The sequence below is a fragment of the Mycteria americana genome, chromosome 14, assembly GCF_035582795.1.
Source record: "Mycteria americana isolate JAX WOST 10 ecotype Jacksonville Zoo and Gardens chromosome 14, USCA_MyAme_1.0, whole genome shotgun sequence".
NCBI lineage: Eukaryota > Metazoa > Chordata > Aves > Ciconiiformes > Ciconiidae > Mycteria > Mycteria americana.
In genome coordinates, this window is record NC_134378.1 from 4,552,345 (window position 1) to 4,576,745 (window position 24,401).

The 24,401-nt window shown below is 39.2% G+C and overlaps 2 protein-coding genes across 2 annotated transcripts in view; both read left to right on the plus strand.

Moving 5' to 3' along the window:
* The window catches only part of GSS (glutathione synthetase), a 496,957-nt gene extending 482,291 nt beyond the window's left edge, over nt 1–14,666 (plus strand). The window contains exon 14 of the transcript XR_012777843.1: nt 14,657–14,666. The gene's annotated coding sequence lies outside the window, so the exon portion shown is untranslated. The remainder of the gene's footprint in view (nt 1–14,656) is intronic.
* PTPRT (protein tyrosine phosphatase receptor type T) overlaps nt 1–24,401 on the plus strand; it is a 342,262-nt gene that overhangs the window by 96,674 nt on the left and 221,187 nt on the right. The window contains exon 7 of the mRNA XM_075516941.1: nt 17,521–17,814. Within this exon, the coding sequence (XP_075373056.1) occupies nt 17,521–17,814 (294 nt within the window). The remainder of the gene's footprint in view (nt 1–17,520; nt 17,815–24,401) is intronic.

Sequence of the window (24,401 nt, forward strand, 5' to 3'; positions counted from 1 at the left end):
TTTGCAAGTTCCTTCTGGAAGGTGTTACAGGTAGATCTTTAAAAGTCCAGATCTTTAAAAATCAAAAACCTTGTTTATGCCTGCAGTGAAAATGGACTTAAACATATAAGTGTAAATTATAGCAGTAATTCTGATGAACACATACACAAAACCATTATGAAAATTTTGGCTTTCTGATTAAGAAAATCTTTGGTATACTGCAAGCACAAAATTGACAGTTTGTTGTGGAACCACTAGCAACTAGATACAACTGATTTGAACCCTCTCCAGCTTCACTAGGTACAGTATTCTTTCCTAGTCCTGAGCTGTTGCAGACTGCTGATGTGTACGTTTCCTTGAAATTTTGAGTTGTATACATCATGCTGAGCTGAGTGTGCTCTGCAGAATCCTGAAACCAGTTCCAGTAGTTCTATGTTGTCAGTGGTAATAACTGGATGAGCAACTTATTCATCAGCTAACGTTGAGCTTTGACGAGGTGATCCTTAAAAATCAGCCAGTTCTCCTGGACCCCTCTTCTGTCCGTGACCCATGGGATTCTTCCCAGCAGAACCTTGAACAGGCCAAAGTCTGCTTTCCTGACATCTGGGGTTATGATCCTGCTTAATTCCTTGTTCCTGCTTCTCGGGATCATGACTACTGGAGGCTGTCCAGTTACTCCTACAGCTCTTACAAATGCATCGTGCTGGATTTCCCAGCAAACGAAATGCTTCTTTCTGTAGCAGGGGTGACAAGACATGGTGTGCTGACCTTTCAGTTGTTCTAATTCACACTCTGGAATATAAGGCTTTACCAGTCCTTTCATTTAATAAGCTGGAAGAGGCAGCAGTCTTGTCTTTTTTTTTTTTCCTGCTCTTACCTGTTGTGGTAATGTCTCATAAAGAAGGACCTTAAACTCTTGTGGTCAAATTTAATATTGGTATTGAAATCCTTTGCTGTGGAACAGAGCTTATTTGTAGCCTCCTGTGTGTTCTTATTTCCATCATAAAACATTGGGCAATGTTCTATCGTAAGCGCACCTTGTTTGGGAGGTGGAATGAAATGTTGAGACTGTGATTTCCACAGGATAACAAGATCATCTAAATAGTAAGCAATGGGCTGTAAGGACTGGAATCCAAAACTGGTGCCACTGGTAGTTAGGAGTTGCAAGTTAAAATTGCAAGAGATTGTGTAATGGATTGGCAGCTAATGCAGTACTTGAAATTCATTTGGCATTTACATGCACGGTAAATTCCAAATGAGCTCCTAAGAATGCTATAAAAAGAAAAAAAGTATGCATGTGTGTGAACTGCTTGTTTCTCCCTGTAGCGTATCCTCTTAGTTCTAGATTATAATTTGCCTTTGCATCATTGGGAGGTTTTTAAATGTCTATAAAGAGGTGATTTACATTCTTAGATAAAGTTCAGGCATTTCCAACAATACCGGAATAAGTGGACCACTGTTATCTTTGCAACTGAAGCTTGTACATTCTGTGTGAGTTCATCTCAATTTTACTGTCCATGTTTCAGGGCAGCTTGCTTTTATGCAATGAGTATTGGTAGATCCCAAGAAAATATAGCCACAGATTTTATTAACAATGAAGTGAATGCCTGCCAGTTGCATGGCAGATCACGTTCAGACTGGCAGTTTGTGACAGATGTGTACGTAATGGCTCTAAATCACTGTGCGGATTCACTGTATTCCATATTTTACTCAACTTCCAATGTGAGTTACACAAATAAATTAAAGTGCAGCTGTCAAGATCAGCAGCAGAGTTGAAGGCATACATATAATATAACATATTAAAGAGCCAATGCCTTCTCCTGGAAAACTTTTGAAATATATTTTGCTAGATGAAAGCAGCAGATTTGTTTCCCCTGTTTGTTTTCCTTGTCTCACTTCTAATAATCAAGAACACTTGTGATCAAGCTGATTCTAGAGGGTTTGGTTACAGTTTTGGGACTGGTTCTGTATGTGTTCTATTAGTCCCAGTGTACCTTTTTCTGGTTATTTCATCACTTTAACTCTCCTGGAAATGAAATCCTGTAATGCTTTGCTTAGGGTGTATAATTCCTGTGCATGAACCAATCATAGTTGTTCAGAAGGTCCAGATGGGTTTAGCTCAGTTCTTTCCTTTTATGAAATTACTGCACACTTCTTAAAATCAGGAGTTTCTGTAATCTTATCACAAACCATCTACAGACAACTCCATTTCAAACCCTATTATTTTATCTCTGTGCCCCAGAGAGGCCAGCTTTGGATGTCGTCGGTGTGTGCCTGTCAGTTTGACTAGGTCCCCAGCAATTTCTTTTGTATCTAATCACTTTTTATCCAGTTGGCATTGCTTGTTTTGACTGTAAGTTGCTGGCTTTGCTTTTCCCTGGATTTGTTAGGGAGTTGTTAGGGAGCCAGACCCTCAGAGGCAGGCTTCACTCCACTGCCTTGCAACAACTGTCTTTGCTGCGTTGTGTCCTTTCTTGACTAACTCTCTCATCTCCTATTTCCCAGTACCCCAGGATTTAATCAAATATTCTTGTTGTGGTGAAAAGTATAGGCAGCTGTGCAGTGGCTTCTTTTCCCTCGCCCCCACTTTTTGTTCCTGGTCATTGCAGAGTTTTTGACAGTCATCGGTTAACGGAATTAGGGTGCTTGAAATTTGTCTCTACGGGGGGCTATAGACCTATCGTTGTTTAAACAATTCTAGAAAGCATAAAGTATTTCTACCTAGCAGATAGTGTTCTTCCTCTCCCTCCAGACTGGTTATAGCCACCTGTTCAATAGACTAAATTCAAGTCGTTTTTAATCATGTTCATTGGACTGTGGAACTGTGCCAGGGTCCTACTAAGCAACAAATGGGTTCAGAGCAGGCACAGTGCAGATTCTGTTAGAAAATAGTTCCCTCTGGTGCTGGTTCTTATCAGCTTGCCTGTGAAGGATAAGAAATCATCAACATTTCAGGTTACTGGGGAACAAAAGAGCAGAAACTTGGCTTCTTTGCATCACAGTGGTAACTCCATTTATTTTGGATTTGTACCAGCATAAACTAGAGAAGAATTAGGCACAAAGCCAAATAATCTTTGTATTTCTTAAATAATTAAGCAAATCTACAAGGAGCTAAGCTGATGAATGGTTAACAAATGATAGTGAAATGATCAGATGCTATTCATTAAAGCCAAGTATCACACCATAATCTGGATCTGCCTGTTCTCAACTCAGGAGATGTTCTACTGTTTTTAAGGATACCTTGGAAAGAGGAACTCTGAGTGAAGCAAAATGTATTTGGTTTAAATAGCCTTACAAAGCAGTAGACTTCCATGGTGTAAGTATTTTGGGTAAGATTTGACCTATAATATTTTTCTCTAGCTCTTCTGAAGGTCATGATTATGTCTAACAATTCACTTCTGGTGATTTTTATTTGGGCTTCAAGGAGGGAATGTAAATTTACAAGTTTGAGCAATAAATGATTTTCTGTGGCACTGAAGAAAGATCTCATCAGGTATTAACTGGCGTTTATTTGGACAGCGTAGGTTTGTGCTTGTAAAGACAGAAAATAAATAGAAAAAAAATTGAGGGACTGAATACTTTACTAAGCATAATCAGGCCAGGTCCTCTTAGACAACTGTGCAAGACTGTTCTTCTGGATGTTTTGTGTTGCTGTTCTTCCTTACAGTTTCTGTGCTTCAGTGAAACACTGCAATACTGTTTCATGCTGAGATGTGTTAGAAATTAAATGGTTCACCAGGTACCTGACAGGAATTACTGACAGTATGAAAGGTTAATTTTGACCCCATGCTTAATAATTATGTAGCAATAAAATCACTAGCATTTTTAGCACAGATGTTCATGATGATATATATGACAGCTTATACAGTGACTTCTCTGCTTAAAATTTTCCATTGATCTGCATCAGCAGGAATTCCACATATACAAAGTAATGGGAAAATAAACCCTTATGTGTCCTAACTCCATTTTATGTATGTAGCAAATGCTCAAATTATCAACCTCTGATATTGTGAAAGACTCAGCTCTAGAGTTCAAAACTTAGATTTCCAAACTGGCGTTTCCTTGCTGAACTTGTTTATCCATCAGTGCTTCAAATCACAGCATAATGGAATCTAATGTAATGACTTCTGTACTTCTTAACTCAGTAGAGTCCTTGTACAAAGTGATAAACATTCCTTACAAAGCAGAAAAATAATTTTGCAAGTCATAATTTGAAACTCTAACATAGGAAGAAAACTTCTTGTACCTAATCGTATGTTGGTCATTTTGCATTTCAGTTGCTGATTCTTCAATTTTACAGGATGACATGTTGTTCAGGCTGCTGCTAATTATGTGCTCGCTATTATGGTAATTGACATCTCTCAATTTTGTTGTTATGACTACAAAGTACTTGGTAACAGGCTGATAATGCATAAAGACTGCAGTCTGTCTTGCTGGCTGAGTGTCATCTCTGTTTTTTCTGTTCTGTCTGTCCGTGTGTGCCGAGTTACAAGCTGTTTGGTGTAGAGGCTGGTTGTACGCTGTTTGTACAGTGCTTATCACCACAATGTTTGAGACATCATGGCAATACAAATACTGCAAGTATGTACATATATAAACACGTATAATCCACTTCTCTCAGTCAGTAGTGATCTCAAATCCCACTCTGCAGTAGTGTAATGCTTAATCAGATTTTGCCTTATGTTTAGGTAGTCCGGTGATCTTGTTTCAGCCAGAAAGCATGGGTGAATTGCTGTTTCTTGATGCTTCTTGACCTGTTTGATAGCCATACTTAGGGAATACTGGTATTAGAAATTGGCAGATTGTATATCAAAGCTTGTATACCAGCATGCATTGTCCTGAAAGGATGACCCATCATTATGATCTCAATCCTATATACCATTCTTCATATTGTTTTTTTTTTAAAAAAAAGTTTATTCCATTTCTTAATAGATTTCTCATCATCTTTTTCTCCTGTTTTTAGCCTTTGCAGCACACACTGAATATCAGGAACTTACTAAATGTATGCCTGTAGGGGACCAGACTGTGTAAGAAACTCTCAGCTGGTTAAATTAGTAAATCCAAATTGAATCTGAACCTTCTCAGGAAAGCCCAGGTTCAGTTTGCATTGGTTGGGGGAGTAATAATATACTGTGAGCAGAAAACTCTGGACAGAAAGGTTTCAATGAAGAAACTACTAGTAATTTACTTAGTCATATATACAGATAATGTTTTGGACATCTGCAGGTTCTGTTTTGGGAAGGTTTGTAGCAAAGTAAAAATACTCTGTTAGCTCCTCAATAAAATCTTTTAACCTACCATTTCTACCATTGGAGCAAATATTTTTATAATAGGCTTTTTTTTGAAGGAAGTTGATTTGAGGTCTTGGTGGATACGCACAAAACTCTGTATAATGGGAATCAGACATAGCTTCTTCTCTAGATGAACAGGTTTCTGTTGCATAACCTCAAATGCAGGATCCTGTGCAGGACCCGGGTTGTCCTTGACATTGACTTAACACTGGTTTTCAGATGCAGGGCCCATTAAAAAACAGTTCAGTTCTACAGTCTGAACTCCATAGGCCATGCTGCAGCTCTTCTAAAGCCTAAATAGGCTCCCAGATTTGTCTGATGGTAGGAGATCTTGTTTTTAATTAACTGTTTCAAGGGCAACACAACAGCAAGCAAGGAATATGTGTGTAACAAAAGAATTCCTTAACTAACTGCAGACATTCTTGGGAATAATGGGAGACTTACGAAAAAACAGTAAAACTGTAACGTCGAGGGTCCTGGATCTCTGGTGGCCTTCAAGTGTAGTGGAAATATCCTGTTTGTTTTTCCTTAGTTGGGCTATTAAAATTATTGGAGTGGTCTGGCCTCTTGATTAGGGAATTGCTCCCTGTGCTTGGACATTTTTTTCCATTGTGCTGCAGCTGGGGAAATTACCATCTCTCGCTTCCCATCTCCCATAATTTCTCTGCTATTGGCTGCTCACTCGGTTGGTAGCTCTAAGAATAGATGAGTAGAAATGTCATTCATTGTTCACCACTGTAGATTGCTGTCTTAGGCCTTCAATCTCTTGTCTTTAATGGCTACAAAATAGGTTCTTTCATACACAAAAGAGAATTTGAAATGTCTCTTTTATGCTGTTTCACAGGGAAGGTTGTGATACAGGGTTAAGGCTCTTGAAATAAAATGGGGTTTATAAGACAAGAAGTTTGTGATGTCAACAGGCATGACTTCTCAGCTGCCTGCAAGTATAGTGCACCATTAAAACTGTACGCTTATTGAACGGGTTCAGCGTACATGGATCCCCATGTTCCAAACCAAGCCATGCTTCAAGAATTTTTTTTTGTTGTATGAATGTGATTAATGTAAGAAGAAAAAAAGAGAGAAGACAGAAAACAAATTGATTGTAGTTTGCATTGTCTCTAAAGTAGCAAGGCTTTTAGGTGTATCTAGGTAAATCTAGGTAATGTCAGATACTTTTGAACTGTAACATTTTAGTAGGGTGAAGATCACCGTCCAAAGCCCTGTTCAACTTATGTTAAGGTAAAATGGAATAAGCAGATAAAGTATTTTTTGAAAAAATTCTCCATATTATTGGAGCATATTTAGGGTTAATAGGATTGACTGTCAGGTATCCTTTAAGTTACATTCAGAAGTAGAAAGTTTGTTCTTTCAGGAAAAAAATAGTTGGAATACATAAGTATTAATGTAAATGTTCAGTTTTGGGAGTATGTCTCTGGGTAGCAGGCAAACTTTCTTCTTTTGTGCATATTTTACACTAGCTGGTGTAAAGGTGACTTTAAGGTGACTTAAAGGTGGAAGAGATCCCTTTATGTTCTGGAAATTGCCATGAAACTTCAAGTTGTTCTTCCTAATGTTTATCTTGCTAGACAATATGATTCTTTCTGCCACCAGAAGCAAAGGTTCTTGCCATACTGATGTTTTAATAAATGGTTAGATTGCTCACATAGCTGTATAAGCAGTGTGGCCTTAGTGGCAGCAGAATAGTTATTGGCAGCAATTTGGCTCTTTTTCACACTTCGTTGTGTATTTGTTGTCAGTAAAAGCGGAAGGGTGATTAATCTCTGTGTTGAATTTCAGGGATGAAAAGTGCTACTTTACGTGTAAACCATAGTACAATTTCTGTAGGTGTTATTACTGTGAATGTTTTGGAATCTGCATAAGGAATATTTAAATATCATTGATATCCAGGTATTCAAGTAGTTTCTTCAGGTTTCCTAGGGTGTACATCTATGCTTACTCCCAGAGAAAGAAGTAAAGAGAGAAAACTTTTAAATTTGAATGAAGCATAGCTGTGATAACAGCAAAGCCTGCTCTTCCCTTGTGCTAGCCATGTTCCTCACAGTCTGCCCAAGCATGTCATTTCAGTCAGTTAAGAGATGAGGAGTGACTTCCTGAAATAAGCACTTGGCAAAGTTCCTTTTAAAATTAGTCAGTTTTGATTCATCCAAGTTTCATATGAATATTGAGATCTGACTTGTATTCTTGCTCAGATTAATACATGCACTCAGGTGGCCATCCACTCTGAGACTTAGTTGCCTGGCTAGTTTGATGCTGCTTCATGTGATACAAGTACGTTGGTTGAAAAGGTCCTAGGATGCTGCTTTAGTGGTCTGGCTCCCGAGATCCCTGTTGGCAAGTTTGCTATGTACTATTACAGCATTGGCTCTTTAGAGGCCATGTCAGATTTGACTTGCCTCCTCATGGTCAAATGCGATTAGTGTTTTTCGTAGATCTGTCATGGGAAAATAAATGCTTAAATGAGAACATTTTGCTTTATGGGCTGAAAGAGCCTGAATTTGCGTGCCAGGCCTGGCATATGCTTCTTTGTAGGGGGTCATAAAGTCTGTAGGCTGGAACACAAGACTACATAGACTACATTCAGTCTCTGGCCCTACAGCCATCCATTAATCATTATTTCCAGTTATAAAACAACACACTCATATTTGCTTCACCAATATGTTGTGAGGATTAACTGTGAGCAGTTCTTTGAAATGCACTGCATGTGCACGCACCAGTGTCCTCATTCTCTAAGCTGACCCAGTTCTGGGGTACATTATGTACATCATGTACCCCAGAGAAGAGAAATTAGTATCAGTGGTGCAACAGCAGAATAGACACCAGTGAGTCTACAAGCCTCCTCCATGGTGGTGTCTCATGTCTTGACTCCAGCTTGGCTATTGCCTCAGTTCTCCTTACTGCTCCTCATCTGTCCCGCACATGTTTAGGTGGTGGGCAGGGTGGTAAAAGGCAATGGGATGTTTAATTCTCCACTTTGCCTTAAATGGAACGAAGAATCCTGCCTCAGGCTTTTCCTGCAAACCTAGCAGGTTGCTATGGATTAAGCTACTTAATCAATCCAGACAAACCATTCTATGCTGCTTCATAGTAGTCAATACCTCCAGTCACTTGCCATTTCAGCAGCTTAGAGACTAACGATCCTTCATTCTGCAGACAGAGATGTGCCAGAAAGCAAAAGTTGCTAAATAGCTTCTATAGATGAAGCTATAAAATCTTGTTGCCTTCATCCTTTCCCACCATCATAAGCTGGTAGCATAGCAACTGATGAAGCTGCTTGAACTTGAGTTGACCTGAAATTACATGTTTCACGGTTTATGTGTTTATTCCCGCCTTTCTACTTTTTTTGGCGCTTGTTGCATTTACATTTCCAGTCCCTATGGGAGACTAGCAGCTTGTTCATGCAGAAAGCTGAAGTAGATTTAATAACACATGATATGTGAGCTTAAATAGTCCGTGGAGTTAGAAACATGAGGGAGAGCTAAAGCTGGCCCTGACTACTGACTGGTGGAGAAGACCTTCCTTTTGATAGGATGTGGATACAGTTTTCTATACCTTTGTACAGACTTGGTGGAGCCATAAGAAAGAAGAACCTCCCATAGACTGATGTTTCAAATTGTAGTGTTACAGAATTGGCTGCTAAAGGAAGCAGTGCAGACTGTAAGTGTGCCCAGATTATAGTAACCCTGGGGTTTCTCACACGGGGCAAAGAGAGCACTCGGACACAGGCTCAGAAGTAACCTGCAACTTGAAGGACTGTCAGTGCATGCACAGCTGCAGCAGTTTCTAGTGGAGAAATCAGTATTTTTTCACTAGAGTTTCTGGAAAGCTCCCGTATTTTCATCTCCCTTCTTGAAGGAGAGCTCATGCTCAGTTCTCTCATACTTTGTGATACTTTTGTAATTACTGCATTCAGGTATGTGTCTATGTTAAAACCTACCTTGGTTTTCTTTATAGGTCATTTCAAGACTAATATGAAATGTTAGTCCACGCATATCTGATGTGTCTGTCATCAAGGGCAAGCTCCAAGAAATGAGGGAAGTAGAAAAAATTAAAATGTACTAATTGTTGTGTGAGAAAAATATATCAAGGATGAGTTTGGAGAACAGGACTTGCTTCAAGCATGCTGCACTTGCTCCTGGAGGAGCAAAATGGAGCAGTTAGATGCCGGTTAGAGAAAGTCATGGTCTTTTTATTTTTACTGGGTTTTTTTGTCAAATGAAAACTGAACCTTTTTTCTGTGTGTGACACAATCTCAACAGATGGGGCTAAGATGCTCCAGCCTCAGAACAGTCTTAGTAAGAGAATGAAATTCTTTCTTTGACAAGCACTTTAAGTATTGAATTATTAAATCAAAGGGCATCACTGTCACCAGTGCGTGCTCTGGCAGCATATATAAAAGGCAAGTGAGTTGTGCTCATCTTTTCCAGAGAAAAGCATAATCATTTATCTTCATATGATGGTTTTAGACTGCAGCACCTGAGTTCTGCTGCCCTGAATGAGGGCATTCAGAGAGCATTCAAAGAGCATACAGGTGCTCAGTATTATTTCTTGCCAAGGAGTTCTTTGCACAGCTTGCTTTGTGGCTTCCCCCTTAATAGACTAACTGGCCTGATACCTCACTGTATTTCACACTGAAGGACCGGCATTGAGAAAATAAGAGTAAGGAGGTAAAATGCATCTCACCTAAATTTTAATACCAGTCAAAAGAGGGGAAGGATCAGGGAGCAGTTAATTTTATCTGTCTTAGATAGGTGCCTTAAGATGAGTTGCACATTCTCTGAAATTGTCCGTTTCTCTCCACTGACTATAAAGGGAACCTGAGATCACTAGCGCAGGCTTGAACGTATCAAAGCTACATAGTAAAAGTCAGTGTATTCATAATCAGCTCATGGATGCCTAACTTCTTAATGCACAAAAGTCTTTGTGTCAGGCCTCTCTTGGTTCATGAAAGATCTCTGTAAACAGAATGACATACCATAACAATGTAATTCCATAAGCAACAAGAAGCATACTACTACTCTTGTTCGTGATGTCATTTTGCAGCTATTTTGCAGTTGAAAAACTCAGTAAATTACATGCACTTTCAAAATGAGAGTTAATTGTCCATGATTCCCAACCCTGAGGAGCTTGTCATTCTTCAAGATTACCCAGAGAGACCGCCTGTGCACTGTATAGGGTAGCACTCCTATCCATGTGAAGAAAGGTGGCCTTCTAGCACTCTCAATGCACAGGACTTATCAATGTGTTTTGCTGCATACTGGAGATTCCCTACATATCAATACAGAGCCATGGGAGAGTCTATAGTCACCTTTTTTTCCTCTTCTACAGTACAAATGACGACTCAAAGAGAAGCATTTAGTTCTAATCTATGTGAGTTCTTGTAATAAGCTTTACAATTAGAGCACGGAGTCTTCCATCTAATTCACTTAATTTATGCTGGGAAATGAGATACTGTTCAACTAATCCGGTGCTATTTTCTTCTTTATTAAAGAATGAAAGCATCCTCTGAGGCTCTGGTGGGATTCAGGCTAAGCTTCTGAGACACAAATAGTGTGAAATGCTAATGAAATAGTATGCTACTGTAATTCCCACTTGGTATCTGGTTCCCCTCTCCTTTAACCTGTAACACAATTAGAAGAGTTGGTAGGAGGCAATGGGCCTGTACCAACTCTTTCTGGTCTCAGGGCGACTTTGTGTATTTTTGTTTAATAAGATGACACTAATACAGATGAACTTTCTTCAACCAGGGTGTGTCCAGCTGTCTTGCATGGTGACTGCAGTGCTTTTAGGAAATGGTTAAGAGGTTTTCTACTGCTTTATAGTAACTGCTGTAAGCATTACTGTGTTCTTCTCTTTAAACCTAGGCAGACCAGTTGCATAATTTAGAACATATGTATTCAAATCACCAAGGAGCATTTCCACTGCTTCTTAAGGGGAAAATACATAGAGCGTATGTATTCTTCATTTTCATCAGGCTGCAGCAAGTTCTCCCTTCGTATATAAGTACTACACCTATACTGTTGAGAGATGTAAAGGGACTATTGTCTGTAGTCTTTTGTCTGTAGAATTGTGGGGGTTTGGGAATGTCAGAAAATGACCATCCTGCCAAATATTGGGTCTCTTGCTCCATTGGCTTTCTTTGGTGATACTGATCGCTGTCCCCTGAGATCTACTCATCTCTTGTTTTTCATTGCTGTTGTGCTGATTCTTTGACCACTTTGCTCAGTTCTTTCACATCTTTCTGGACCATTTTTATTTTCTTCCCCACTTCTTCTACATGAAATGTATGGCAAGTCCCTTGTAGACAGAAGCATTAGCTCTTAAGGGAAAAGCGAGAAGAAGAAAGTGCATGACATGCTATGGCAAATGAGTATTCTATATCATAGAGTACTAAAGCTACTTATCACTGTGTTAGTAAATTCTGTGTTGGGAAGAAGCATCAGATGGAGAATACTGACATTAAATTTGCTAATCCATAGAACAATATAGCAGTGTCTAAATGCAGCCCCCCACTTACTGCTCTAATGTCCTAGCTCTTTAGCTAAATAACCAACCTGCCACAAGCTAAAAGGGTAAATTTCCATTTTTATCTGTCAGTCTTCCATTACTAAGCACATAAGTATCCTGTGGCTGATGGTTCATGAGGATGAATGCAGTGTTGATTTCAACAGGGGCAAGAAGAGACCTGCATATCCACAGGGCTGCATCACATAGTATGGGAATGCTCATGTTGGATAAGAGGTTAAACTTTGCCGTGTAAGGGTGATGTTTGCCTGCTGGGACTGCTCTGTTTCATAGTGGGATGCAAAACCAACAGTAAAGTCTTTTGCACCTGTAAAACATATAAATCTGTGAAACCATTCCCCCTTTTTCTGCAGGCTGTAGAAATCATAAATCTTCCTATTCTCTCATTTTCCTGGATTTTGGCTTTAATTAAATATTCAAAATTGTTGATTTCAGAATTGGTTCTGGGCACTTTTCTTTGGGAGTGGACAGACTGTATCGGTCGCTGGTGCAATTTACCCATCCAGGTGAATTAATGAATCACTCCATTAATGCCGCTGGCACACTGTTCCAACACGGTTGACGTGAGCCACTGCTGTCAGCCTGTTACACCACTGTGAGACAGATCTGAACGTCTCTCTTTCAGACAAAAAACTAGTTAGTGTTCACAGTGTCAGCACAGTGAAATAGCCTCATGCTAAGTATTGTAAAATCCTTGTGCCATTTCTTTGTGCAATAAATGGAACTGGAAGTTCGGACAATCACTGGAAAACAAAATTCAACCCCTGCATTTATTACAGTAGTAGGAAGTGTGCTAATAAGCAATGCCAATGTAAATACTGTCATTCAGAGCTCAGACTGCTTATTGCCGTGTTGTAAGACTAGAAAGGGTACTCATGGATGCTGCTCAGTCAGTCAAGTGAATCTCTAATAGCCAGCAATAAAGAGTGCAAAACAGTTGTGCAAAGGTGACAGATTCTGCCTAAAGGATGGAGGGGCAAAAAATCAGAACAAAGGCATTGTAACATGATTCCATTTTTCCTTAAAATGGCTGGGTTTACCTTCTTAAATGCAAATTTAAGAACCTATGTTCTCAATAGCTTTTAAATTGTAACAGTCTGTGGCTATTGTGTAGAAAACTATACAAATATGTTTTGTTCCGTATTTTTTACTTAAAAAAGTTCTGAGAAGCTTGAAATTTGGTTTCTTTGCCTTCCAAGTCCCATCCTTATCCATTTGGCAAGCACAGTCCACAGCTGCTCATTTAGGACGCTGTGAGAAAAGCTTACAATTCCCATTAGTAGGGGAATAAGCAGTATCATGTTTGAAAACACAGATCCTGCTTGTCAGGCAAATGTCTTTTGATAGCAGTTCCCATCTCCACCTCTTCAACCCCCAAAGAATAAAAAACACCGTGTCTCTTCTGATCTTATTTTTAGAACCTGTGCTCTATGTTGTATGCATGTGAGAAAACAAACCAGGGCTGGCTGTGTGTGCCTTGCAGCTCTCTCCCTGCTGCTCTGGAGGCCTGGCTGCGTATGGGGCGTGCACAGCTGGTGTTTTGGAGGGACTTACAGGGTCATCAAGCAGTGTGAAAGGTACAGGCTGGGTGGCCCAGCCAGATACAGACCTGCTTTCCCCCTCTATTTAACAGGCGTGTCAGCCTTTTCTGAGTCCTTTCTGGTTTTCTTCAGGCCTAAGTTGAGAGCTTATTTCAGTGCTTGAGGGGGGGGGGTCATGTTAGGAATTTCACGTGTTGGCATGATTATTCAGTAACAAAATAAAGGTACAGGCTAGCACTTCAGAAACAGAATCATTGGACTTGGTAATATACTAGTGTTTTGTTAGCGTTAGGGGTTCTTTTTGTCTAAAACCATCCATAGGTGAACAAATACAAATGGGAGCTCATGGTCTTGGTTGTGCATTTTTATCAGATGATCTTATTATGTACATGGAAGGAATTTTCAAAAAAAAATTAAAGCTTTAGTCATATAAAATCCATAGCTTAAGAGGTTTATCCAGCTATTTTAAGATTACATTTTTTATAATTCCTTTTTCTTATGGATTATTTCACAGAAGACAGCGAAAACAGTTAATGGGGATTTCTCTCTCATGTTTCAGTCTTCCCAGTTGCATTTGAAGGATGCATGGAGCCCATTCTTCTTCCATCTTCTTAACAATTGCTTAGAATTGCCATGCTTAGAAAGTCACATAGAGAAATATTACAGTAGTAGAGTAGAAACTCAGGAGCAGTTGCCAAAGAGTAAAATACTTTTGTTTTCCACAATAGTTGGAAAGTATAGTATTCACAGCACCAAGCCTGTCAGAGTTCAGCGAGTGTCTGGGTGACGCTCTTAGTCATATGATTTAGTTTTAGGTAGTCTTGCAAGGAGCAGGGAATTGGACTCGATGGTCTTTATGGGTCCCTTCCAACTTGAGATATTCTATGATTCTATTTGGTCTTTTTTGATCCTTCACGTTAGTTTTGTTTTCTCACACTCTTTGCACTACTAAACTTTCCGTCATTTTAAAGCCCTAACAGTGTTCAGCCTTCTCAGCTGCGGACCACAGATGTATTTCCTCTCCTCCTGGGAGGGGAAAGAAATGCCCCAAATTCCCTTCATGTCTGCACAACTGGACCACTTTGCACATACAATAAAATCTACTCGTGTTCCATAACTCCCTTTTTGAGCTTGTACTACCTAGGTCTTCTGTTTTCCTTGAAAGATGGCACCCAGGAACCATGTTTTTCTGTGTCCTTCCTGGGTCTGGGATCCAGGCTAGATATTGTTCCAATTGCAGCAATCCAGTTCCTGATGTCCTTGTCCCTGGAGAGCCTGCGGCTTTCTCCTCTGTGCCCGGAGGAGGAGGAAGAATGGCTGAAAGGCAGCAACAGGCTAGACAAAGCCTGCAATATAAAACACTGTCTGGATCAAATGGGGCTTAAAATATGATTGATCACAATTACATGTGTGAGAGGCCAATCTGTCACCATGTTTGTTTAATCAAGATCATATAGAGATTTTAATTAAAATAGTGAGCTCTTAACATCAGGCTGGTCATCTGTAACTGACAAGTGTGTTTAGTTATAAAGGCCAAAAAATGGTCCTTATTTATGTGCTAGTTTTGCTAAATAACAGATAACTTGTTTAGATCACTTGCCGTAATTTGGCACAAAGTGAAATTAAAAAAAAATTGCTTCTTGTCCAGTTGGTGCCAGCAGGAAAAAGCCATTATTTTCAGTGAGGTGGGATTGAACCTTGAATAACTACTACAACAGCTGCTTATCTTAGTTTCTTAAATCCAGAAAATGGGAGCACCAGTTTAAACTCCTAATTTTCTAGTATTCTGTGGCACCTGTTTTTCAAATGGTTCTTAGAAAGGGGAACAAAAGGGAAAGCTACCATCACTTTGAGGGGAGGGAGGTTTAGATTTGGCCTAAAATAGAGAAGACAGTAATGCTGCGTGTCATCTTAATTTAAATCAGTTAGGCAACAGTAGTTTCTAAACTTGCTAGATGAGACTTTCATGTCTGTTTAGCAGGGCGAACTGCTCTACTCATTAAGCTCAGTCCCGTAAATCTCTTCTAACTTGCAATCAAATCCCAAAGTAACCTGGATCATGTTGCTATTGCAGTCTACAGCCCAGGAGAACGGAGTTTAATATTTTATTTGTCCTGTGTTCAGTTATGATGTGACTTGTTAGATGTCATTTTTGCATTGGGAATAAAAATCACTAAGTCTATCTTTTAATTGTCTTGCACTGAGAAACAAGTAATAAACTTTGTGATTTATAATAATTTGATTTTTAATGAAAACGTATCTACATGCATTTTTTGAAAACAAATTTCTTGGAGAAATAACCTTACTAAGTCAAAACATAATCAGCCTGACATTTCATAACAGAAAAAGATTCTAGCAGGAGTTAGGGGAACAGTGCAAAATAAGAGGAGAAAAAAACATTCCACAAAAAACTTAGCTCGTGACACTAGTTTTTGTTCATGTTAGATACCTGCTACAATTACAATTCAGATTGTTTCAGATTGTTGACCACCCCCCCCCCCCCCCCCCCCCCCCCCCGGGTACAATGCACAACTACTACTGCAGTCAATCTCAAGGACATAGCATGTTTCATTGTAATTAGTTAGGCAGAGGAAATGAAATTAAGTAACATTTCAGTTGATCATTTCATAAAATAATGTGCATTTCTGTGCATTTGTTTCTCTTCACTGAGCAGATGTTAACCTGTAAGACTTCTCCAGAGGGGAAAGTGGCAGCTTCCTCCCATCATGTGGTGCTCAGACTCTTCTCTTCCACTTTTCTGTGGGTCCTGGATTCTTCCAGTTCTCTGGGTTCTTTGAGGAATCACCTCTAAGAGGGGTTTAGAATAACTCCCACAGAACTCTCAAATTAATGTCATGCTGTAACATTTATGGGTTTCTTTTTCTGAGGCAGAGGTGTCCTTTTTGTCTCCTTATTTTCACAAGAGAATAGAGTTTGTGTCCTCTGGGCTGAGGGCAAACCACATTAGAGTGTGACAGAGGGAAAGCTAGATGAAATAAAAGAAATTGCGCATAATCTTGCACAGTGCAACTCAGGTTTTCAAAACAAGGCATACGCTATTTGTGAGACTTTCAATATGCAAGTGTTATTTATACACTGACAGGGGGGAAAAAAATTAAAATCAGGCAGGCAGCCAGAGCCTTGTAGATTTTTTTTTTTTTTTTGTAGTTTTCATCAACGGGTGCTGCTAAGATGTCTTTTATTGGCTTGCTTTTCTTTTTATCACAGATGTGATATTCAGCAGCCGGGTTCCTGCCTCCTCGTGATGCTTTTCAGACATCTAGGCACTCTTCAAGTCTCATGCAGACTTCACTTGAGTACCTTTGCTCATGAACTTAAGCAAACTTTACAATCAAACATGACAGGAGGTGTTGATTCGCTGGTGCCTTAGAGTTTTTCTTAGTTCTGAGCTACCAAGAGCCCCAGTTAGAGTCAGTTCTAGCAACATCCTGACTACTGATATCATTGACCACGGGAAGATCCCTAGTGTTTAAATTTGCTAGTATTTTCTCAGACACACATCCAGTGCTTTGATTTAAAAATATATCCCATTTTTAACCTTTATTTTGCTTGGTAAAATCACAAAATGAGCAAGTGACTTGAGTTTTCTACTCATTGCTGATTGTGTCATGTTAAGCATTACACTTTGGCTGAACCACAAGGCCAGGATCAATGCTGTGAAATTCTGCCATGTTGGGTCACAGGGCAGAGGAAGGGCTGTTGTACTGGAGCTTTTTTTATACGTGGTATATGCTAAGTGTGCTTAGTCTTCTTTATTTAAGACTTCTTTCCCCCCTCACCCTCCAATACCATATAGACTGCTATTTCTCATATGCTTAAAGGAGGGAATAAGTGTAAACCTTCTGATCTTTTAAGTGACTTTTGTATTTTATTTTAAACAGGAGCTGCTTCATGGTTACTGTATTTTTGCAGGTGTTTCTGAAGTCGTAATACTACCCCCAGTGTAAGGGGGCTGAATTTTTAGCGCAAATAAAAGAAGCCAAATTCTTTTCAGTAACAGGTTAAATTCTTATGAAAGATTTGGTAAATGACAGGAGAAACTATGCCTGTGTTACAAAAGATTTTGGGTCAGCCTTGCTACATACTGGAAATTTGGTTCTTTTGACAAAATTCTCAGGCCTCTCATGATTTCTTTTTGTCTACAGAACCCCCAACTCCTATCGCCCCTCCTGAGCTGCTGGCTGTCGGAGCCACATACCTGTGGATCAAACCGAACGCCAACTCCATCATTGGAGATGGGCCCATCATATTGAAAGAGGTGGAGTATCGGACGACCACTGGGAACTGGGCAGAAACGCACATTGTAGACTCTCCTAATTACAAACTGTGGCATTTGGATCCTGATGTGGAGTATGAGATCAGAGTGCTGCTCACTCGCCCTGGAGAAGGAGGCACAGGGCCCCCTGGACCACCACTCACAACAAGAACAAAATGTGCAGGTAGGGTTTCTACTGCTTTACAGTATGGCACAGATATTTTGGTTCATTTACTAACACATTAACAAATGGTCCTCTGCACATCCTTATTGTAGATGTGCTTCATCAGTGATCTGAATTGACATTATGAATTTTGGTATATCCTGAAATATTTTACTTTTTATTCTATAGGCAAGTGTTTAAGAAACTTGTTTTTATGCATGTAGTGTATTTGCCAGACTTTCTGCTACAGTGTATGGCTGCTTTCTGTTGAAATGGGCAAGCAGAAGAGAGTTTCCCAACCAATTCTCCAGGAGGCAAATTGTTCTTAAGACTAGTCTGTTATAAAATTTTTCACCCTGTAAGTGCATAACAATGTATTTGTTGTTCTTGGGTAATAGTTCAGCATTCGTTATTAAAAAATTGACAGTGCTATCAATTTATGAATGCAGTGTTGTGAAGCAGTAAGCATTTAGTTTTTAAGATACATTTTTGTATTCCATTCGATGGAACTTATTCATCTCCTCACTTCTGATAATGAAACCTGTTCAAACACTGTGCAGCATCTTCCCTTTGTCTTTTATATTGGAACAGATCAATTTTGATCCAGGGACAGGAAAAGTCTATCTTCTTTCTAAGCTGTATTGGCCTTTCTAGGAAAAACTAAAGGATCATGTTCCTCATGTTTCAGATATATTGGCTATTCATCCTGTTTTCATACATTAATCATTAGCCATTAAGGGAAATCAAACTCTGTGCCTTGCAAGGGGATGAACAAAGCAGTCTTTTACCTAGCAGTTTTTTTCTGCCACACAACTGTCTTCTCAAGGTTTGCATTTTTGTAATTTTTGCAAGGTCCTTTCTGTGGTGAGAACAAAGGACAGACTAAAAGGCTGCTGTCCTCTTTTCTACAGCCTTCCTTCCCTCCCCATGAATTAGTGGTTTACAGCAAGTGGATTTAAGTAGTGGAGAGCTTATGCAAACACATTCTGGTTCCAGTTGCTCTTTCTGACCAAATAGCAAGTCTGAAGTGTGAAGAATGAATCAAGAACAGCCAAATGCCATCCTGGAATGGGATTAAGCAGGGCAATGTTAGCGTTCCTCACCCACTTTCACAACATGGGCATCCTCAGCAGCATCCTCTTCCTCTACCAAGAGAAGAAGCCTGGCACGTTGAGTGTGTTGTGGGGCAGGGGGGCACATCCTTCCTGCCTGTTTTTTATACAGCTTATAAAGCAGTGAACGTTTAGTGTCTCTTTGAGAAGGATTGGTTGAAAAAAAATGAATCTGAGCATGAGGATCAGGCATGTAGGTGTTTGCTATATTCAGCACCTGTCCATTGGTGGAAGACAGATGTTTGGAGGCTTTTCTGCAGCAAGGTGGAAAGCATGAAGTGACATGGATGATGTCCTGACCTGTTTGGGAAATCGGCACATGCTCTGCTACTCATCTTTTGGCTGTCTCCTTCTTCGCTAGTGTGGTCAAATTCTCTAACCTTCAGCAAGAAATAACTGTAGGGCTGGCCTGGGACTATGCATTTGCATATGGGAATATGACATGCTGAGATTTGGTCTGTAGTTCATGTGTTGTGACTTTGCAGGCACATGCTCTGCAGCAGCCAAACTTGCAAACTTTTCTGTATTACCTGTAAGGAATGCTTGCTTTAGTTTCTTTCAGGGGTAAAAAAAAAAAAAAAAAAAAAAAAAAAATGTTGGCTTTGTGCTTAATGATGTCTTGTACTGGATCCCAAACTGCTGAGTTTCCTTACTCAGCATAGGTATCGACTGACATCATGAAGGATGACATAGATCATTTATTCAAATTGGCTAAGCAGTGCCACTCACCATTTTCCATCCTAATTTACTAATGAAAATCTAACTGGAGAAGGTAATTCTATTAATACTAGTTGTCATACAGAGCTTGTTGAGATTGAAGGTGATGGCATTTATCTTTTGTTAAGGGCATTGGGTGGGAGAAATTGTAATGTTCTTGATCTAAGCATGGACTCAAACGAAGGGAGAGACTTACCCAATATCTAAAGATGTAAAACTTCCACAAAATGCCAACTGAAATAACAGACAAGAAAATGCAACTCATTATTCCAATTTCCATATGTTGTGGAACTCCTTCAAAATACCCTGTTTCAAGGATAATTACACAAAACTTCCATGGTAAAGATTTTCAAAAATATGCTGAACCAGGAAAACAGCACTACTTCCTTGATTTTCCTTAGAGTACCTAATGAATGACATCAATGAAAATTTAGCGATTTTTTTAAATAGTTGAGGGGTGAGTGATGCTGCTTTTATTCAAGTGAATTTTTTGGTTCTTTTCTTCATCATTACTTTTTCTTAGCAAGAGGGAAGTAACAAACTCCTACACATTTGTATGCCATCAGTAGATGACTGGAGTAGTTCTGTTTTACTGGACCATTTAGTGTCAGTACTGTGTTTATTAGGCCCACTAATAAAGATAACAAAATTGACTGCAGAAGTAATAGTACAGAATATCACTTATACTGGAGAAGTAGTATTTACTTATTTAAATTGCAAGAAATCAGTGTAACCATAAACAGAAGGTGTCTGCAGCCTTCCAACAGTGAGAAGTCAATGTCCCTTTTACTAAATAATCTCCTTAATGTGTTTTCACATAGACGTTGTATACTCGTGTGCTTGGGAGTCTGAGTAACTACTGGCATAGCCTTCAATTTAAGCACACCTTGCAATGAGATTCTTATTTTTTTTATTTTCATCTCTAAATTAGAACAGGATTTGGGAAGGACCATGCTTTTCTTCCACTTCAAATCAAGTGACAGAAGCTCATTTACAAAGTTGCAGTTGTCTGCTGTGAGTTTCTTGACTGTCAGACAGAGCAAAAGCATGACCAGAATGGCTCAGCGTGAGCTTGGAAAGTCATTACACCATGACGCAACTCATATCAAAATTGTTCATGATTTTCAGATTTTTGATCAGAGTGAATGGAAGTTGTTTACATGGACTTTAAAAAGTTTTTCATTATATAAACCCCATAAAAACTAATTATGAAAGGTCTTGCTCTAAATGAGCACAAAGAAGTTTTATTAAACTGGATAATATCTTATCTAAATTTCTATAAAGAGTATGTGCCCAGGCATCCATTATCCCACTGATGATGCTTTTGGTTTTTTACAGGACAGCATTGCAAGACTTCATTTATATTTGATCTGTAGAAATTATACTGAAAATTAAGTCCCAGCTTGCCGCCTCCTAGGAAAAGCCAACTGCCAGAAGATATGGCAAACCCTGCCTTTATAAAGGAATGCTTTTTTTGTTGTTGTTGTGGGGTTTGTGTTTGGGGGTTTTTTGGTTTTGTTTGGTTTTTTTTTTTTTTTTTTCATAGACTGATAGGTTGTGACTTGGGGCAGGAGAAGATTGAATGACCTTGAGGCATAAAACAGTAAACTGTCAGTCAGAAGGAAGAGTTGCTCAGCAGGGAATGGGCAAAAGAGAATGACTGCTTAAGGTTAAGACCAGACACAGGGTTGAGGAGTGGTTAAAGGAAAGTAAGATATAAAATATTAGTTTTTACCCCCAAAATAATAGGTTGGGGGAGATAACAGGATCAGAATAGTATGTTTGAACACAGTTCCCAGTAGTGCCTAGTAGTTCATCACTGGTTTTCTGAGTGTGGGGGTTTTTTTTTTGTTTTGTTTTGTTTTTTAGCCATCCTCAATAGGTAAACAGAGCTCTCTCAAATCCTTGTTTCATGGGCTTCATTCAAAAGTGTGCTTTGGAAAGCTGTGATTTGGGAAGCTTGGGACTTGTTTTCTTCTCTGTGCTTATTTACTATTCGCCTGCTTTTTTTCTTTCTCCAGTTGCCACAGAAAGGGAGAATAAGGGAAAAATCCTTCTTTCCTCTGATGGATGGGGAAAGAGAAGGAAAGACCTTGCAAAAGAGGTCATGATTGTGTGGAAATATCTGAAAAGTATTTGCCTTCTAGTGGGATGAACTTGCATGAAAAGCAAGGCCCAAGAGTAACATTTAAATGAATATTAATAAAGGGACAGAGATAAGACTTTCTTTAAGAGTAATACTTAGACCTGGTTAAAATACTGTCTCTGAAAAAGCTATCTTGAATATTAGCTCCTCTGTCTTTTTGGGTGATGACAACAGGTGACTCATAAGATGAGGAGGGCTTGGTGACCTTGAGGCTTGGAAGCAGGAAGCTTTCCAGTCTGACAGGAGAGTTGCTTGGTAAGGAATGGGAGGGGAGAAGAGGTCCTGAGAAACCCCGTAATCTCCCCTCTCAAAAAAGGCGCGTTGATGAGTCTTTGTAGAACAAGCTTATGATAACAGGAGGTTTGTCCTCATCTGAAAAAAATCACAGATCACATGCAACCCATCTCTTAAGATAAGCTGCTGGAGACTGGGTTATTCAGCAGGAGGATGTGATCTAGCTCCTGGAGAAAGGAGCAGTTGTCAAGATCAATACTCAATTTTTGTTCTTGGCCTAGGGAAATAAAAGTTAGTCTGGAATGATGTGGCTGAATTCAATACTCCTTTTAAAAATAGTCAGGATAAAGTAGCTGATATAAATGCAAATAATCTGTACATTCAGATTTTGATGTGGTATTGCAAAGTAGTTGGAAAACCTTTTCCTTTAGTTATTGCATGTTATTTAGTTATTATTAAAAGGTACTTGTGAAGTTTAGTAGTAGTAAGCAGCTTTTGCCATTTTTTTGTGGTTTTAAGAGTACGTTTTCATATTTTATAGAAATGTTTTTCTCTGTTGCTCTGTTACAAATGTTAGAAAAAGGAGGTAGTTGTGTATGTTACGAAATGCACGAATTCAACAACCAGAAGGTTACTTTGTTGTGCCTTGAGTTAGTATGAGTTGTTACAACAGGTTCAAAAATATTTCTTTCTGATTTAATTTTAAGGTGATAGCTCCCATTAAATAGGAAACATTCGCATGTTAATGTTGAAAAATAAGATTCAGGGTTGCTATACTGCTGCCTTCCTTTTTTTCAAGCTTACAAAAAAAAGCCCCCAGAAAAAAATCTGATATATGAGTCAAAGCACTACACAAATGGCATATCAAGTGATTTGAAAGAGAATCCTGTACAACTGATGTGTAGGTATTATTAGAATCACTGTTTCACAGACTAATTTAACTTGGAGTTACTCTAAGCCTTGTGCTGAAACATACTTTCATTTCCCTGTTAATATTAGTTAAATTTTAACTCTTAGCTCCACTGTCTTCTATAACTTTAAATATTGACAACTGGGAAAATAGATGCTTATTTAGTAGGATTGCCTACTTTTGAAAAACACTTCCTGTAGAATATTAGCAGTGAAGGAAAACCTTGCCTGGGTTTCTTGTTTTCTGTGTTGGTAAATGCTGTGAGGGACTTTCTTTTCCCAGCTACAGTAAGACAAGCCTCTGCAGCGCATGTTCCGCTTGTGTTCAGTTTTGCTGTCTTGCTAAATTCCCTGAAACAAAGGCTTGTGTAGCACAGTGAAATGCACTTGTTCTTCTCTTGATAGTGCCTATTCCCAAGAGCTGTGGAGCGCTGCAGGTGAGCTGTTGAGAATGGCATGATCTTGTGTCTGAGTTTTGGTACGTGGATCCCGTAAAGCCTGTGGGACTGGTACCAGTTTTAGTGACTTTGTCTGCTTAGCTTGATGATTGAAACTGTTTTCATTCCACCTCAATAGCCTTTGGCATGTCAGCTAGAGGAATAAGAGTAGAGTTACAAGAATATGATACTCCTTTTTGATCCTTGATCCCTGGACTTGGGCTTGAAAACAGCCTGGTAGCATTGTTGCAAGATAGGGGCTTCATCTGTATTGCATCCTAACAGCTTAAGTCCCTTTGCATATAAGATGATGATTTTCCCTGCCAGATTGATTAAATAGATAATAAATATATCTTGATTTCTGCTTTATTCTTTCCCCCTCCTCACTTAATTTTTGACAGAGTAGAAAGACAGCATCTATCCTTTAAATAACAGCTGAAAGAAAAGGTTAAGTATTTCTTGATGATACGCATTTTGTGGCTATGAGCATGTCACAGTAGTACGCCTTTTTTGTCTCTCTTTGTCAGGTCTCAACTTCTGTTTAGCCCATAATGTGTACCTTTGGCCCTCTTGGACAATATAGACAATGCTTCAATTGAAACTACAGAGCTCTGTAGGAAGCAAAGCGTATTACTGGTTTATCTTCAAGTTGCAGAGATGCAGTTGGTTGCACGTATAAGGGTCTTCCAGGCAAAAGATGTCTCATTGAGGAACTACCAATATCAAGTTATGGATGTATTGGCTGTAGAAATGTGGTCAAACTGGAAAGATACCTTTCAAAGAACAGAGGATAGATCAGATCTATGTATTAGTTACTGGAAAAGAATTGAAAAAAGAAGGAGCTGTGTTGTCTGGGATATAACAACAGTGACGACCTATATGAAACAGAGAATTGGGAGGAGAAAGGCAGGTAATTAGATGGTGACGGGGAAGCAGAGTGTTTTGGTGCACTTTGGGTGACTGACTGAATACAGGACTCCTGAAAAGCCATATTGTTGGAGCTGACAAGGTACTTGGTTTGGCTTGAGGCCACGGTCTATCCAAAGTTCAGGC